The sequence below is a fragment of the Manis pentadactyla genome, chromosome 11 (assembly GCF_030020395.1).
Source record: "Manis pentadactyla isolate mManPen7 chromosome 11, mManPen7.hap1, whole genome shotgun sequence".
NCBI classification, from domain to species: domain Eukaryota; kingdom Metazoa; phylum Chordata; class Mammalia; order Pholidota; family Manidae; genus Manis; species Manis pentadactyla.
Genome location: NC_080029.1, coordinates 115198598 through 115216772, shown reverse-complemented (window position 1 = coordinate 115216772; position 18175 = coordinate 115198598). Strand labels below are relative to the sequence as shown.

Below are 18175 nucleotides of genomic sequence, written 5' to 3'. Positions count from 1 at the left end.
GTAAAAAAAAAAAAAAAGCCTAAAAGTAATTTGTTGAAAGGAATAAAAGAAAACTTGAATAAGTGGAGAAAAAAAAAAGTGTCTTTAATTCTACTGGAGGAGATAGGAGTAATCCGAAACAGTTATCAGTGTGTTTAGTTTATAATGCACTTGTGTGTGTGTTTTTGCGGGGGAGGAGGGGGGCTGGAGTGGATAGGTGAGGAAGTAAGGTAAGGGAAATGTGTGTCAAACGTGTGTGTGTGAGTGAGTGAGAGACAAAATATGAGCGCGTGTTTGTGGTGGTCGGGGAATTCACCTTGGCGCTGCAGTTGGCTTCCTGGTTCCTGCTAAAGAATATTATCACCTCTTGCTGATTCTGAACCATAAAAAGCTAGGTGCCGCCTTTCTTTACTTTGGCTTACCAAACTTACACCTTTTCCGAGGGAGGGAACTGTAGGATAGCCGGGGAGCAGGGGGAGGGAGTCGTAGGGTTACTGAGCTCAAGTGCCTGCTTGGCTCCAGCTTTCTTCCGCTCTCTGGAGTCTTTTCGCTGACTTGCCCTTTGGGACTACAGAGGAAATAAGTTCATCAAGAGAGTGACAAGTAAATAGGGGTTGCTGGAGGATTGGTCCTTATGTAAAACAGTTTCTCAAACAGGGAAGGAGATTAATACTTGCACTTAAAACTGGCAGAAAAGTTTATACTTGCTACTGGAACTGGATTGACATTTAACTTGTCATCTGAAAACACTACAAATTAACTATTTTAAGCCATGAAACAAAGTTCGTAGTAACAGACCTGGCAATTAATCACCTAGAATTTGTCTCTTAAAAAATGATGTATGACAGCTCCACCAGGTGGCTGCCAACAGAGAGTGAGACAGGCCGACGGCCACCAGGAGGAGAGAGAAGCTGCTCTCGATTTTATTGGTGTGTCACTTTGATAACGTCAAAATTCAGTTTAGTGAAGGGCAAAGAAGGGAGACCACTGCAGATTTTTCTAGGAAATCTGTCTGGCAAAAAAAAAAAAAAACACCACGAGATCACTATGACTCACTTTTGACAAGTAAATACCTGAAACCCATAGACAGTTTTCTGATGGGTTAATTGTGCCACAGTCTTACGAGTGCTCTTGTTTTGGCTGTTATTTTTGGTTTTCTTAAAAGGTCAGAGGATACTGTAGTTCCATAGGTTAGTTTTGGCTTGTGACCACTACACACTTGAGTGTGATCTAGCTCAGATGCCAAATGTCACGGTGTGTCCTGCATCACAGTGCAGCAGGAGAAATGCTGGTGACTTTTTTTAGGTTCTAGGCTTTGCTGGTTTTAGGCACTGCTGCCCTTAGGCAAGTGGCTTCTTTTTCCTGGCCCTCAATTTTCTCATCTGTGAAATTAATGAATTGTACCAGCTGATCTCCAGAAACTTAGCCATGTGTACAAGTGTTCGAATGACTTGTTTTATTTTGGAAAAGAATAAACTTGTTAAACATTTGAAACCAAACCAGGAAAGCTGAAGGGGAAAAGCTAATTCAGCATACACATTTACATTTTTTAAATTAAACTTTACATTATGATATTGATCATAACTGGAATCAGACAGTCTTTACTATTCTCTCTAGTTCTAATATGGCACAGATGTGATAATAAAGCCCATATGCAGCCTCAATGAAAATATCTGATTGGACATAAAATGTTAAAAAGTCTGGTAAGTAAATTGAGCTGTCAAATTATTTTAGGCAGCACGAAGAATTATATAAAAGAAACATCCCAACTACTAAAACACTGAAAGATGAAATTCATTTTCCAATTTATTGGTTCTGTTCTCATCTAGGTTTAGAGAAAAGAGAAAAAAGTTTCTTTTCATGTTAAGTAAATACCTTAATCATCTGAAAATCAAAGACAGTATAAAATTGAATTCTTAAGAGCTCTGAGTAATATGCTTTGGTTTGCTCTCTTGTATTGTAAACGCTGATCAATAAAATGAACCACTCTTAATGGATCCCAATATGTTAAATTGTAGTTAGTAAGTATATTTTAATTGATTTTATTTTTTTCATGTTGTTTGAAGATGCTGATTTCAGTAAAGCACAGCCCAAATTTTATTCCAATTTCTAACAGTACAGCCAGTTCAGGAAACATCAAGAACTGTGGCAATGGTGGCGTGCTGGTCCCTGTGCCTTGTGCCTTCCCCCTTACCCAGTGGATTCATTGTTTTGCTCTTTGTGCTTTCCCCCTTTAAAAAGATAATCAACTTGTTATTTTAAAAAACTACCTGTGAATGAAGAGAGATTCCATCTGGTGGCTCCTCCTACCCTTTAAAAAAAACAGTGTATACATTTTTTGCTACTCTCCTTGGTTTAATTTGCTTTCTTCCATATGTGCTTTTATTGGCCTATTGCCATGCCACCTGCTTGAAGTTTGGAATATTAACTTTGCAGCACAGACTTTGATGTAGGAGGTTTTATTCTGTGGGACATTTACATGAAAACAGAATCTTTGATTTTAATAACTTAATCTGTTTTTCCCACTTATTTCTTACCTGAACTTGTCATAATGCTGCATGAGGGACACAGCTGGTTCCTATGGAATTGATTGATAATTAATGAAAGATTATAACTTTAGGTAGAAATTAAGCAGAAAGAACTGTTGATTTCTTAAAAAGACAAGGTAAGCTTTCACATATTAGCACAGACCATCTGTTAATTTAAGAGTAACAATTCTGGTTTTGAAAAAATTTGAGAGTTAATTTCAAAGTCTGCCTATGTTAAAGGTAAAGTCTTAAATTTATTTTAAATTTAGGGTCTTTTTATTAAAAAGGTTTCATTTTTAGCAGACCAAGTTTCTCCTAATAACCACATGATGAAAATTTACCAATGAAAATAATGCACATATGCACACACATGCTTTATGTATTATTATACATTATTCCTAACAATCGTTTGGACTAAATAATTTACCCATATTTTTTTGTTGAGCACAAATTGTGGCAGTGTTTCAAATATATAATCTTAGCTCTGAAATTTAAAATTTAACTTCTAGTTTTCTGTGCCCTGCTAATTGTGAGTTTGAGATATTTTTTATATCTCAGTATGCATTATAAAGGAATTTGTGGTCATTTTGCTCTATATTCATATAATATCCCAATTAAAGGTATGTTATTTTACTTCCCTGAATTCATTTTCCACATCTGAATAAAATGGAGGTTGTAGGTTATGGGTGAGAGATGTGAGTTTGGGTTAAACAATTTCTAGTGTCTCTTCCAGTTCTAAACATTATATGACATTATGGAATCAAAATGCTTTAATGGCTCCATGACCACAACTCTATTTGTTCATCATGGAGTTGGTTTTTATTGTAAGAATTTCATTAGTTATACCCATTCTGCAGGGGGTTTTTTGGAAGATTTAGTTATATTCCCAATCATTTAGCTTGCTTGTCTATTATATATTTCAAATTTGCCAGAGGTGTCTTTGTCAGACAAGAATTTGAGTTGGTTTCAAAGAACCTGAACAAGGCAGAATATGAGTGGAATTGGGGTCCTGATAAAGTGTCCATTCTTTTACTTCATTAGTTGAATTGATGTGTAAGCATTTAGCCCAAAGAATATGTATAGCTCTTCTATTTTATTAATGGCTTAGCCTTACTGCATGCAGTCTTCCTTTTAACTTGCGTTAAGTGCAAAATAGTTACAAATTCTTGGAGATTCTTGTGATCGTCTATCTTCCATAAGTATGTAAGCAATAAAACAAATGAAGCTGTTGTTCTCTCCCTACTGCTTGCTCTTTTCTGGGCATTTGGTGAGATGGCTATTTCGTTCTCTACTACTGTCTAATGTAGTTACAATTTTTGTGTTCTTAAAAAAAGAGCCAGTGAGTTGTTATGTTATCCTTACTTTTACAGTCAAATGAGCAGAGAAGAAAATACCCTAATAAATGGGAGGCCCTTTGAAATCCTTGCAGAAAGAGAAGCAAAGTACCATTTTAATCTGGTATCTTACTGAGAAAATTGACTTGAGTATATTGGTTTTACACCTTCCATGGTAATGCCATTTACTTAGATATCCTTGGGACAGAAGATCTTACTGTGGAAGTGACTGCCAATGATGCTGTGCGATTTTATCCCTGGACCATTGATAATAAGTACTATTCAGCAGACATCAATCTATGTGTGGTGCCAAACAAATTTCTCATCACGGCAGAGATTGCAGAGTCTGTCCAAGCATTTGTGGTTTACTTTGACAGCACTCAGGTATGATTGTACATTCCATGGACTTTGAGTAAGAAATTATTTTGTGCTTCTCTTACACCCTGCATTTTCTGTTAGTGCCTCTTTTTCTGTTTTTTCATGTTTGTTCTTCCCTTTCTAGAAGTCTGGTCTTGATAGTGTTTCCGCATGGCTCCCACTGGCAGAAGCATGGTTACCTGAGGTGATGATCTTGGTCTGCGATAGAGTGTCTGAGAATGGTGAGGCGCTCCAGTGCCCGGTATTTGGTACATGTTTGTCCCTCCTTGGTAAACAGAACACATTTGTTTCCTTAACTTAGAACAGTACACCTCGGAGCTTTCATACTTTACAAAACTATTTTCAGCTATTTCCCTTTGGAATCTTGTAATATTTACATTTTAACATTTTATTTTTAAAAAGTGAACACTTCGGGTTTGAGAAATCATTTTCTTTAAGTTACTTTATTTCGGATGCCCTTGGGATAACATGGATATTAAGGGTAATACCTTGAGATGTGTGGAACGTATTGTGGCAATAGTCATGTTTTATTTTATTTTTGCATATAAAGATTCTTTTTCATTTTACTTTAGGTGTAAGCCGGCAAAAAGCTCAAGAATGGTGTATCAAACATGGCTTTGAATTGGTAGAACTTAGTCCAGAAGAGTTGCCTGAAGAGGACGGTGAGTATTTGTGTGTCAGGAAAAAACATGGCATTTGGATTCAGATATAAGAGATTATTTTAATTCAGGGAAGAAATATCAAAGTGAAATTCAAAAAACATTTTTTTTCCCAGTTGTTTGAAAAGATTTGTGCAAGATCCATTGATGTGGTCTATTAATAATTCATTTTTTTGGTTTCATCACTCATTTTAGGACTTTTGAAATGTTTTTCTTAATGGATAATGGTAGAGAATTTCTACCTTAAATCTTAGTCATTTCCCCAATCTCTTATCCTTTCTTCACTACCAAACAGGGAAGGTTTGACATATAATCATAAATAGTTAAAATTTATGTTCCTTATTTTGAATTCCTGGTAACCTAATCCTGAATTCCCAGGAACTCTAGGGGGCATGTCAGTCCTGATTGTATGTCTTTTGGACCTTTGAAACCGAATCTAGGCCTAGAATGCTCCCTCTAGGGTGGCTCTGCATTTACCTGCCTTTTTCTATATTCTGGACCTGCTCTTTCTCACCCTCTCCCTGTTTTCCCCTCCTCATTCCTCTTCTCATCTTCTTCCAAGTACACCTGTGCTACCTGCTGGGGGCTCTGCCAAGATAAGATGGGTTTTGGCTTACTAAAACCTTATAATCTGGTACAAGAAATAAAACATGTATGCAAATAATTGAATTACCAAATGACATTTCATAAATATTGCTACAATACATGTTAGTGCTATAGTATATCAGAGAAGGGAGAGATTATTTCTGTTAAGAAGTTCAAAGAGTGCATTGGCACTGTGAACTCTCACATGTCAACTGTTCCAGGGGGAAGAAATGGAGAAGCTACTGGACTTGTAACTAGAGGACTGGCAGGGGGTGGCATTGAGAAGATGCCAGTTACTACAAAAGCCATTCTGAATAGGGGCAACCATATGAATTAAAGTACATAGATAGGATATAAGTAATCATTACTTGAAATCTGTATTCTTTTTTTAAAAAAAGGAATTAGGAAATATTTTCCTACGTTCTGGCTTATATAGAATTTTTCCAAAATGTTACATTTGGGAATAAAACCCTGCCAGAGAAAAAGAGGACAAAAATGAAATAAAAGGTCTGTTTTTTCTCCCTGTACTTTTTAAAGAATATTAAAAATTAACAAGTATAGTTTCTCCATGTGTTTCTAGGTCTCTTAAAACTTGTGTCTCATTTTGTGTATGTGAGCATGTGTGTAATTGTTTATTTCTGGCACTAGAATTTTCTCATCTTCCTGTTCAGAGAGTCAGCATTTGAGTCATTTATTTAAATCTATTTTCATTTTGGAACGTCTGCTCATTATACCTCCATACTTCTTGTTCCTTGTCTGAACAATGTTCTTGTATTAACTCATCTTAATCTTAAAATAGATTTTTGACATATCATCTTCAGGTAAAGTAAGTAAAATCTTCCAGAATTTTAAAATAAAACTGTTCCCAAGCCCTCATCCTTTATTTGCATGTATTATTCAAACACCAGGGTGATACTTAATGCTTGTTTATATTAAATTCCATCTTATTGGTTCTAATTCTTTATTTCAGACCATATTTTTGGTTCCTGGTTATATCATCTGAAGTGTTAGTTATTCTTTCAAGAATCGAATCATTCATAGTTGAGATAAGCATGACTTGTATTTCTTCATTTGAACATTGAGGGTGATACACTCATCTTTGATTTTCAGTTTAATCCTCACCATATTTCTCTTAGGTTGGTAGGTTGGTATTCCTTAATTGATTGATCCAGTGCATCAGTGACTGAGTGCCTGCTGTCTTTCAGGCACCATGTTAACTGTGGGAATAATAAACTCAGTCTCACGTGATTCCTGCCTTCAAGGAGTATCCAGTCTAGAGGGGAAGGATAGACCAGTAAATCATTAATCCCAGAGCCTCTTTCCCAGGAGAGATGTGCACGCTGGTGTCATCCTCACTTCAAGAATAACATAAGTGGTTTGTCCTTGATCAAATAGCTAATAAATTACAGAGCCTAGGTTCAGATTGAGATTTTCTGACTTTTGATTTTCTCTCTCCCTGTTAAACTGTCCAGGGCCAAGGCAGACCACTAGAGATATGTTTTACGTTAAACTGTGCTCTGTAAATTCTTAAGACCTTTGTTTTCAACCACATGAAGACTAATTCTGCCATTATTTCCATAAGGAGGTATAAACAGTCTCCCTTTCCTTGGCACACGCTTGTATCTACAGTGTAGCTAAGAATACCACCTTATTATTGGCATGCTAACTGGGATTACCGTCTCTTATTTTGAGTAGTTCCAGAAGCAGGACACGACCCGTACCAAACTAAACTAAGCTGTTGGCTTTTCATTTTTAATGATGCTTTGCCTGTCTCGTACACCTATGGCTATAGTAACTTCACTTATCACACTTTAACTATCGATAAGTTATTCCCTAGATGTCTGTTATAAACAATGATTATTATTTTGTGGTTGCAAGAGAAGATAGGGCATTTACAGGATTTTATAGCACACTAAAAGGACCATCATTCTTGTCTTTAGGAAACTCATTCTCTCTATATATATAACAACCAAGATTGGTATTTCCAGTACTATAACGGGATTGTGTAATTAATGGAAACTAACATTTTCAGGAGAATGAGTGGCTTCCATTGGTGAGGTAATAGGGATGACTTTATTATATAACCTTTTATATTGTGTGTTTATTTCATTGTTTAAGTTTCTAGAATACTCTTAATCAGGAGCTTTAAGTTCTGTATTTGCTTTATTTTTTTACTTATTACGTAAGTTACAATATAAAGTAATGACTAAATAGGCAAGATTATTAAGCCACTACTATTTAAAAATACAGCTTTGGGGATATATGTATGTATGAATAAGTGTGTAGATAAATATATGTGTTTACCCTCCCTGATTAGATGACTTCCCAGAATCTACAGGAGTAAAGAGAATTGTTCAAGCCTTGAATGCCAATGTCTGGTCCAACGTAGTGATGAAGAACGGTAAGTAATTTGAGACTAAAAGTCCTAAAGAGTTTTTTTCCCTGTTCCTTGCAAATTTTAAATTATTTGGATATATGCAGAACCATTAGGGTTATATGAAATCTGTAGATTTGTTCAATTTTAAATCCCCAGTTTAAAAAAGAGCCCAAAGTAACATTTCTAAGAATTTTTAATCTATGCTTAGTCATTAATTCAATAAAAATTTAGGGCTTGCCTGTAATATGCCTACCATTGTCTTTGGCTTTGAGAAATACCTCTAAAATTGTTAAACATGGACCCTATCTTTAAAGTGTTCACCGTCCAGCTGTGGAATTAAAGTGTGCACTTTTAAAATGTTAGGTATCCATGCAAGGCAGTATGATGAGTGCGGAATGACTGACCCAAGCTGTAAATGCACAGAGGTCAGATATCTGGCCTTTGCTGTGGGCATGAGTCTAAAGCTAGGGCATCAACGTTCAAGCAGGTCTTGACAGTAGTTTTCACGGGGTGGTCAAGATTTGGGTTGTGAAGGCAGAGAGTGACAAGCAGAGAAGGAAGCATGGCATCAAGAATAATAGTTGAATGTTCCAGGGTCACTAGGAGAATCTCAGCCAGCAGGTGCTAGCGTGGAAGAGAGAGACCTGAATGCCAGGCAGGAGAATCTGAGCTTTTTCCTATAGCAATTGGTGAGTTGGTAAAGATTTTTTAACATGAGAGTGATGCAGAGAAAAAAATTGTCATCTTTGAAAGGTTAAAGTCATGGTGATGTGCAGCTGGGTTTGGCAGTTGAAGCAAATGGAGTTAGGGCCTGAGTCTGGGAGACCAGGCAGCTGTGGCTGCAGTTCAAGAGTGACATGCTGGGACCTGGGCCGATGTCATGCCAGTGGCCGTGGGTGGAAGGCTGGATCTGAAATGCATTCTGAAGTGGTAGGGTAGTTGGTGCGCACTTGCCTCTTATCTATCCATTTGCTGAGGCTGCAGTAACAAAGTACACAACAAACTGGAAGCTTAGGACAATAGGCATTTATTGTTTCACAGTTCTAGATGCCAGAAGTCTGAAATCTAGATGTCAGCAGGTGCACGTCCCTCTGAAGGTGCTGAGGGTGCGAGAGAAGGATCTGGTCCAGCTGTCTCGTAGCTTCTGGTAGTTCTTTGGCTTGTTCCAGAGAACTCCATTCTTCACGTGGCTTTCTCCTGGTGTACCTGTGTGTGTTCAGATTTCTTCTTTATTAAAAGGACTGTAGTCATATTGAATTAAGGGCCCATCCTACTCCTGTATGACTTCACCTTAACTAATTAGATCTGCAAGTAAGATAACATTCTGAGGTACTGGGGGTTAAAACTTCAACACAGGAGTTTTGGGATGGAGGACACAGTTCAACCTGTAACACAGTCCAGTTCTTCAGGAAGTGCTGCCTGGGAAGTGTTTTTCTCTCTTGTAGCACTTGGCTGCCTCAACAAGTATTCTGTGCTACGTGAAACACTATAAAAGGGGATGAGAGAAGTCTTATTTACAGCCAGCTTACACCCCAGCTTTCCTGGAGGTCAAGTGGAAGATTAGTTTTATGGAAGAATATTTCATCTCAATTTTTGGTCAACACGTGAGCGTTAAGTGAGATCGGGGCCTTTGAGCTTGCCCCCATCTGATGGCCTATGTCGCCATCAGGGGAGCCCCTTCTAGCACAGTGAGGTCCTCCATCCTTCTCCTCTCTGTTCTCTCCAGGAGTCGTCTAATGTGTCTGTTTCTTGAATGCAAAGATACTACATTTTATTCTGTTGCAGTAGTAATTGAAATAAGGCCCTGATCTAGAATAAATAAAGAGATTTTAACCTTTGTTGTCATCTCCTTGTTACCCAAACAAACTTTTGAGGCTTGGACCTTTTTATTCATTCATTCATTCATTCATTTCATTCAGCAAATCCTTGAGCATTTATGATAGTGAGGCATTGCTATAGTCTGTCTTCACTATAAATATACGTTTACAGTATAGTACATAAACTGAATTAATTTGGAATAAGGTTGTATTCAGTGGTGCTTGTTATATTTATGAGAACTATTTTCAGAAAAAGTTATTTGGCATCAATCACTTTTTGAAAAAATCTGTCCCCCAAGTTCATGTATTAAAGAAGTACTGCCTTCTACTTTACGTTTATGGCTATAAAATTTAGAAGCTGGACTAAACATACTTTATTACTTTGAAATTATGGTCAGAGATATTTTCTGAAAAAAATGCCATTCTACTTGTTTTAGACACTAAACAATAGTCTTAAGAAAACTGCAAAGCAAAGGCACATTGTGGATTTTTCATGCTTCTTTGCCCTGGAGTATCTTTGCTTTCTTCTTTTCTCTACTGTATTGGTCTGTTGGTTTGCCATTAACCAAAAACTAAAATATTGCCACTAGCTTACTTCCATGTTTAAGAGGAGCCTGAACTCTGTGGTATGAAGGAAATTAACTATCTTCTGTCTCAGAGGAGAAGATATGAAAATACAGTACCATTGCCATTATGTCCCCAGAATTGGAGTATTTCGTTTTTTTTGAGGTGGGGTGGGGTGGGGGTAGTCCTCCATCTTCTCTACTTCTTTTTCTCTTTCATTTCCCCCATTTTGTCTTTAGTTTTTAAAAATTGTGGTTAAATATACATCACATAAAATTATAAAATTTACCATTTTAACCATTTCTAGTTCAGAGGAATTAAATACATTCACACTGTTGTATTACCATTCAAAGCTTTTTAAACCAAAGCATTTTTTAAATCGAAAAGTTGCTTGACAAAGTAAAGATATTGGAGGTATTCTCTCTCTTTTTTTTTTTACTGTAAATTCAACCAGTTATTTAATCAAGTAATAAATTTTTATGCAAAGGCTTGTTTAACATCTAGACCTCTAAAGATAGTATCAGTAAAGAATATTATTGAGGCCATCTTATTCATGAACACAGAAACCATGATTTCAATAAAAATATTATCAATTCTAACCCAGAAATATGTAAAAAGAGTATTTCGTGACCTAGTTGGGTTATTGCAAGAACACAGCCTTCTTTACAGGGGGAAGGGTCATATGATTGTGGCAGCCAATGGGAGGAAAAAAACTTAAAAATGTGTATGGAGGGAAGAAGTAATGGAACTGGACAACTTAGAAGTGGACTCCTGTGGCAGAAACTGATAATATGTAATGCAGTAAACGGCATATGAATATGAGGCCAGTGTAGACCAATGCCACCTCTCACTTTCAGGACACTATTGACAACTAGTTTTCATCAGAAAAATTACTGTAATCACAATTACTCTTTGGGATTGTTACAAGTTACAAAATCCCAACTGATTATTTGTGACTATTACCTATTTCGTATTTTTCAAGGGGTAATGGAACTAGTCTTTAATTTGGTACCAATTCAGGGAAATACTAGTTTGAAACTCTTATGCTCAGTCTGAAAAAAACAATTCCAGTTCCAGCAAGGACTATGAGAATTTAGCCATTATGGCAAATAGCCCTGAAAAGGTACAAATCTGATCAGGGTTTTATTTCTTTACAGTTTATTGGCCACTTGGCCTTCAAAGGCCAATACTTAATCTGAAAATCTAGGTAATTAAAAACTTAGAAATGAGTAACTTCCTTGCTCCTCTCCACCAAGGTAAAGTAGATGTGTTTCCTAAATGGGAATTCATGCTTCAAGTGAGTGGCCAGCTCAATTCTTTGCTTATTACAAGTCTGGAACGACGTACCTGGTTATAAGATAGCCTAATAACTTTTTTCCTCTACTCTCTTCCTTAAGAGTTAATAATACACAAACAACCAAAGAAAAGGTAGGTAAATTGAACTTTATCAAAATTAAAAACTTTTGTACTTCAAAGGATACTCGAGAGCTTAGAGATAACTCTCAGAATAGGAGAAAATATTTGTAAACCATATATCTGATAAGGATCAAGTATGTAGGATGAATTATAGTATCTTGTAACTCAATAATAAAAGACAAAACCCAGATTAAAAATGGAAAAGGACTTGAATAGACATTTTTCCAAGGAAGACACACAAATGGCCATAAGCACATGAAAAGATGCTGGAACACTGTTAATCATCAGGGAAGTCACTACCACAGTGTGATACCACTTCACACCCCCTAGGTTAGCTGTCATCAAAAAGAGACAAATGTTGGTGAGGATATGAGGAAATTAGAACCCTTGTACATGGCTGGTATGAATGTAAAATGGTCCTGCTGCCACTTTGGAATAGTATTAATTGTTCAAAAAATAAAACCATATGAACCCAGCAATTCCACTCAGAGGTGTTACAACCAGGAGAACTGAAAACATATGTCTGCCCCAAAAACCTGTACACAAATATTCCCAGCAGCATTATGTGTAATAGCCAAAAGATGGAGGCCACTGCTGAAAACAGAAGTTGGTATATCCATACAGTGGAGTATTATTCATCCATGAGAAGAAAAGAAGCGTGGATGCATGTACAACATGAACATCAAATCATACTGAGTGACCAAAAAAAAAACCAGATACAAAGGCCACATATTTTATGAATCCAGTTACATGATATGTCCAGAATAGTTAAATTCATAGAGACAGAAAATAGATTAGTGGTTACCAGGGGCTGAGAGGAGGGGTTACTAATGGGTACAGGATTTCTTTTTGGGATGATGAAAATTTTATGGAATTAGTGGTGATAATTACAAAACTTTGTGAATGTACTAAAAACCTCTGTATTTTACACTTTAAAAAAGGTGAATGTTATGATGTGTGAATGATACCTCAATAAGAAGAAAGGGAAGAAGGAAGAGAATTAGGAAATAGGACCACTACTGTTGATAGTAATGGTAGAAGGGGTGGTGGCACTAGAAGGAAGTGTGCTGGTAATCATACTAATAGTAGCTGCTTATGTACGTACGTTATCTAATCACAGTAGCCATATGAGTTAGGCTTAAAGAGGTCAAGTGATTTCTCCAAGGTCATATAACTTCTCAGTTCTCAGACTCGTTTGCACACTGTGAACTTTAAGATGTACTGATGCCTGAATTGCACTCCCAGAGCTTCTGAATGAATTGTGTGGGGTGAGGCCTGGGCATAGAGATATTTTAAATCTCAGGGTAATTATCCCCAGGTAATTAAAATATGCAGTAAAGTTTGAGAATCCGTAATATTAGCTGTTAACTATCAAAGCCCTGATTCAAACTTAGATCTTTATAATTTTGAAGTCTTATGCATGTACCTATTATAACATGTAGCCTTATGAATTATTATATTGAATTGGGATTTCTACTTTACTGCTGTTTCTCTAAAGAATCAGGTGACAGTTTCCAGTCTTAATACTGCCAGTCAGCAATGTGACCTTAGGTTTAGTTCTGTCTGGGCTTTATTTTTAATCTGCAAAATGAGGTTGATCACCATCCATGGCTCCCGGCTCTGGCTGCACGTTTGAATCACCTGGGAAGCTTTTCCAACTTGTGCGTCTGGGCCTCATTCAGACCATTTATCTCAGAAGAGAGAGGTGGCTACAGTATATTTTAAGTGTCTCAGGAATTCAAATTTACAGCCCTGGTTGAGAATCACTGACATAAATGATAGTCACTTAAGTTATAACTTACAAGAGTCTTTGTTTAATCTATGGGAGTAAACTAAAAGGTGCATTAGCCCTCTGACTTTTTCTCCCATTCCTAAATCATGTAGCATCCCCAGGTCACTCCCTCTGACTTACAAAGCCACGAGGAAGGAGACAGAGCCATGCCAGCCTAATTACCTCATGGCAAAGGTGAAGAGGGAGGGCGCTGCTCTCCATTCTTCTGGGCGCCTGTCTAGTAGGGGCTGGGGTCATGCCAGGATCGCCAGTGCTTGTATTAGATGGCCTGCCTTGAGAGCTGAAAGAAATGATGCAGCCTTGTATAAGAAGCTAATTATGTAGGCATAATTGAGACCCTAGGGGTATCTGGGCCATTTGAGTTTTTCTTCTGTTGACCTTAAGTCTCTCTCTGGACTGCAGTTCAAGATCTGGTTTCAAGTGTGCATTCACTCATTGAAAAAAATGTATTTTTTGAGTATGTACTGTGTGCCAGGCATTGGTCTTGTGTGCTCAGGATACATCTATGAAGAAAATGAATGAAAATTTCTGTCTTTGTAGAGTTTTTATTCTAGTGGGAGGCAGTAGTCAGTGGACAATACATGTAATCAGTAGGTTGCACAGTGTGCTAGAAGATGATAAGTGATATTGAAAAAAATAAATAAAGCAGGGTGGGGGCAGTGAGATTGCTGGGTAGATAGCAGTATTAAATAGGGTGAATCTTGAGAGCTTGACATTTGAGGAAGGCAGTGAGGAATTTCACCCCGTGGCTCTCCGGGAGAAGAGCAGAGCAGGCACAGGGAGCACTGCCACAGAGGCCCTGGGGGTGTAAGTGCACCCGATGTGTTTGAAGGGTATCAAGAAGGCACTGTGGCTGAGGAGCGGTGAGGACAGAGAGGATGGAGACCAGATTGTTTAGGGCTTTGTAGGCCGTCGGAGTAGCTCTCACATCTACTCGCCGTCAACTGGCAAGCTCTGGCAGGGTGTTGAGTAGAAGAGTGATGTGATCTGACTTAAGGTCTAAAAGGATCAGTCTGCCTGCTGTGTGAGAAAAACGGCAGGTGAGGAGAGTGATGGTTCAGATCAGAGTTGCAGTAGTAGAAGGGGTAAGAAAAGGTCAAATTCTGGGTACAGTTGAGGTAGGGACAGCATGATTTCCTGACGGTTTGGATGTGCAGTATGAGATAATCAGAGCAATCAAGGAGGACTCCGGGATTCGGGCTGAGCATTTTGACGGACAGGTTGTCATCAGCTGTAGTGAGGAAGCTGCAGATCAAGTGGTCTTTGAAGGGCAGTAATACTAATTACTGTCTGATTCCGTTTTGGACATGTTAACTCTGAGATGGACTGAGACTACCAGGCTTTGAGTGGAGATGTCAAGTAGTCAGTTGGATAGATGTGTGAGTTTTGGGAAGAGAAAGGTGTATGCACGGCATTTAAAACCTTGAGCCTGGATGATATCAACAAGGGAGTAAGGGTAGTAAACAAAGAGGACCAAGGACTCAGCCCAGAGACATTCCAGCATCAAGAAGATAGGGACAAGAGAAGGAACCCAGAGAGGAGAATGAGAAAGAAGGGTCCCTAAGGTAGGAAACCAAGAGTGTAGAGTCCCAGAAGCAAAAGTGGAATCAGCTATGCCAAATGCCGCCGAGAGGTCAAGAAAGATGAGAACTGAGCGTTGACCTTTGGATTTAGCAATGTGGGGGTCATTAGGGATCTTGAAGAGAGAACCTTTAGAAAGATTGGGAGGACAGAAAGTGGAAATGGCTACTATAAACCACTCTTGAAAAATTTTTACAGGAAGAGGGAGCAGAGAAGTAGGTGGGACCTAGTGAGAAGAGTGTGGTTGAGTATTTTATCGTTTCTCTAGGTCGAGAACAAGAGCAGCATGTTCATAGGTTGAAGGAAAAGATCCAGTAGAGGGCAAAAACCGATGAAGCAGGGGAGAGAAGGAAGAAGTGCTGCAGGGAAGTCCTGGCGAGGGCGAGGGGGATGGGCTCTAGGGCACAAGTGGAGCAATTGGCTTTGGGTAGGAGGAGAGTAGATACGTGGAAAGAGGCAGGCAGGAAGCATGTGGGTGCACATGCTCCTGGGTGCGGAGATGTGGTGTGGAAAACTGGAGGTTTCTTCTGATTTCCATCTCTTCAATCAATAGGAAGTCCGGCTGTCAGCTGAGAGGGTAGAAGGAGGGAGGTAATGTTAGGATTTGAGGAGAGAGAAGAAAATGTGAAAGCTAGGCAAGTGAGAGAGGAGGTGAACCAAGGAATGTATATAAAGTACGACTTGCCATATAGCGTGAAAGGATGGAGTTGAAATCGGTATGATAAATTTAAAGTGAAGCCAGGCCGCGTGTGTGCGCGCACTTGCGCACGCGTGTGTTTTCTCCTGCCGTCTCAAGCGATATGGGTGCAAGCATGAGTAGTTAGTTGTGCTTTTACCGAGCAAGGGTCTCACAGCAGGAAATGTGGGCAAGGTATTAGATGGGGTACATATGAGAATAATTGTAATGATTGATCATGGAATCTGAGCTAGATAAGAAAGGGGGAGAGAAAATCCATGGGGAGAGGGTCAGTGAAAAGGTGGTAGTTTTGAAGTTCCAGTGGAGTTAAAGGATTGGGTTGAGGTACCATGGGGAGGGAAGGAGTCGGAAAGATAGGTGGTGGTCAGAGAGTGGGGTGCATGAAATTGAGATTATGGAGAGGTTGTAGTTAATGGTAATAATAAGGTTTTAGGATATGACTATGGGACTCCATGGCTGAAGTAGGGTAGACGACAACATTAGTAAAGTAGAAATTGAATGAACCGAGAATCAGATTATTGGAAGAATCATCTATATGTATATTGAACTTGGTAAGAATCCAGACAGTAGTAGTATTGGAGAAGATAACAGTGACCCAGTAATTAAAATAGAAATGAGGGGGGGAGGCCTGAGGGGTCTCTTGGATGATGATCTTAGATACTTGACTTCAAATAAAGATAGTCTGTGTGATAATATCAGTAGGCTTTTATATTCAATGGAGATTTTAGGAGTAATTTAATCGAGTGATTCTCAACTGAGGCCCACTGAGGGTAGGGGAGTGCGTATCAAATGCTACACACAGCCTCTGCAAACATTTGTCCGGCTCCTGTTACCAATTACTTTAACTAGTAAGTCAATACTGCAGTTGGTTGATAGGATGATGTCTCTCTCAACTACACTGGAATAGAAAAGTTAGGAAATTTTGAGCTAGTCTGTTTTGTCCAATGCAGGGAATGACTTCTATAGCATACTTACTAGATGATCATCTACCCTTTTTGGTTGAATGCTTCAAATAACAGGTACCCCAGTACCTTGTGAAGCAACCCTAGAAGTATTATAAATCAAAAAATTGTCCTGTTAATTCTCAGCAGATGGGATACCTTTTATACTGATAGTTTCAGGAAAAGATATTTATTTTCATTTGTGTCATAGAGCTGAAAACACTGGTGAAAATTCTCAGTGATGTATTTTCTTGCTTCTTCCTCTTAACTGTGGCTTTCATTTTCATCATGTCCTAGTCTTCCGAAGAGGTGAAGAAAGTTCCGTGGAATTGGAAAATATTTAGCTCGGGGCGACTGAAGTGATCAAGGGCATGAAAAGTATGGAGATTGTCTAATGTAATAAGTTTGGAAATACCAAACCTGAGAAGGGATTTAATTGGAATCTGTAGTATAGGGTGTATATGCAGGATAAACATGGACTTGATTTCCCAAATCTCAGACTGCTGTAACTTAGGGACATTCCCTAAAGCTTAAAATGGTTACTGATTATAAATAAAATGAAGGCATTATTGAACATAGCAGGAAGTAGTTTATGGAGTACATTACACTAAGAGGTGATCTAGGCAGAAACTAGAAATGGTTCAAAAAACGGTTACACCAGATTATCATGAATGATAGTTGTACCTAATTCAAATAGGCAGGTACTTGGCTTAAACTTTTAAGACTATTATCTTGGAGTGCAATCATGTTTTTCTTCCCAATATTTTTCTATACAATATTTTCTCTACCAAATCTTGTGCTTGTTGGGTTGCCTCAGATTACATGTTTTTGAGTTTTATAGAAATTAATAAGGGGCATTAGTCTGTTTGGCATGATGGTGTATGTGAATTAGCCAGGTGGCATTTGGAATGTAGAATCTTCATGCATGTATATGGTATGATATCTTCCTTTCACAGATGGGAAAATGAACCCTCAGGGAGGAGAGGTGACTTGGCCACGTTGACATAGTCACTCTCTAAGGTGGGACCTGAGGGCAAGACCTCTGACCAGGAGTGTTGGGTGTTTTTCCATTATTGTGTGTTGATTTACATTATTGGCGGGTGTCAGAAATGAACACAGAGCCCAGGCTACATGGAAACTATTAGCATAGCCAGATGAGTTCATTCCCTACAGAACCCCCTGAGCCTAGGGGCTTGGCATGAGTAAGATTTCAGTGAGACAAAGTAATGATCATATCTGAGGTACTGGACTTTTTTGCTTATTATGCTTTAAATCCTTTTTAAAAGGCTGTCTAAAGTGGTGTTGATACAGACTATCCCATTGTTCTGCAGTCAATTCAAAATACAGATAAAGCTCCTGGATAGTTAATATAATAAATACTCACACATTACCTGTGAATGAAGATAGTTTATTTTGAATTATTTTACTTAGGGTTACAACAGACTATATCTTCAGTTTAAGACCCTTATTTGTACATAATAGGTGCTCAGTTAATGTGTTTTTATTACTTAATTTCAGGTTGTAAAA

At 38.2% G+C, this 18175-nt stretch overlaps 2 protein-coding genes across 8 annotated transcripts in view; one reads left to right on the top strand and one right to left on the bottom strand.

Moving 5' to 3' along the window:
* AAGAB (alpha and gamma adaptin binding protein) overlaps window positions 1-18175 on the top strand; it is a 304376-nt gene that overhangs the window by 10251 nt on the left and 275950 nt on the right. For 5 of the 7 annotated variants that reach the window (XM_057488918.1, XM_057488917.1, XM_036932253.2 and 2 more), the window contains exons 2-5: window positions 4035-4225; window positions 4344-4467; window positions 4792-4881; window positions 7781-7864. In XM_057488918.1, coding sequence (XP_057344901.1) covers window positions 4035-4225; window positions 4344-4467; window positions 4792-4881; window positions 7781-7864 — 489 coding nt within the window. The remainder of the gene's footprint in view (window positions 1-4034; window positions 4226-4343; window positions 4468-4791; window positions 4882-7780; window positions 7865-18175) is intronic. The other 2 variants (XM_036932252.2, XM_036932251.2) reach the window with 1 other exon arrangement.
* The window catches only part of SMAD3 (SMAD family member 3), a 145211-nt gene continuing 135904 nt past the window's right edge, over window positions 8869-18175 (bottom strand). Inside the window, exon 9 of the mRNA XM_057488915.1 lies at window positions 8869-9046. Coding sequence (XP_057344898.1) covers window positions 8884-9046 — 163 coding nt within the window. The 3' untranslated portion in view covers window positions 8869-8883. The remainder of the gene's footprint in view (window positions 9047-18175) is intronic.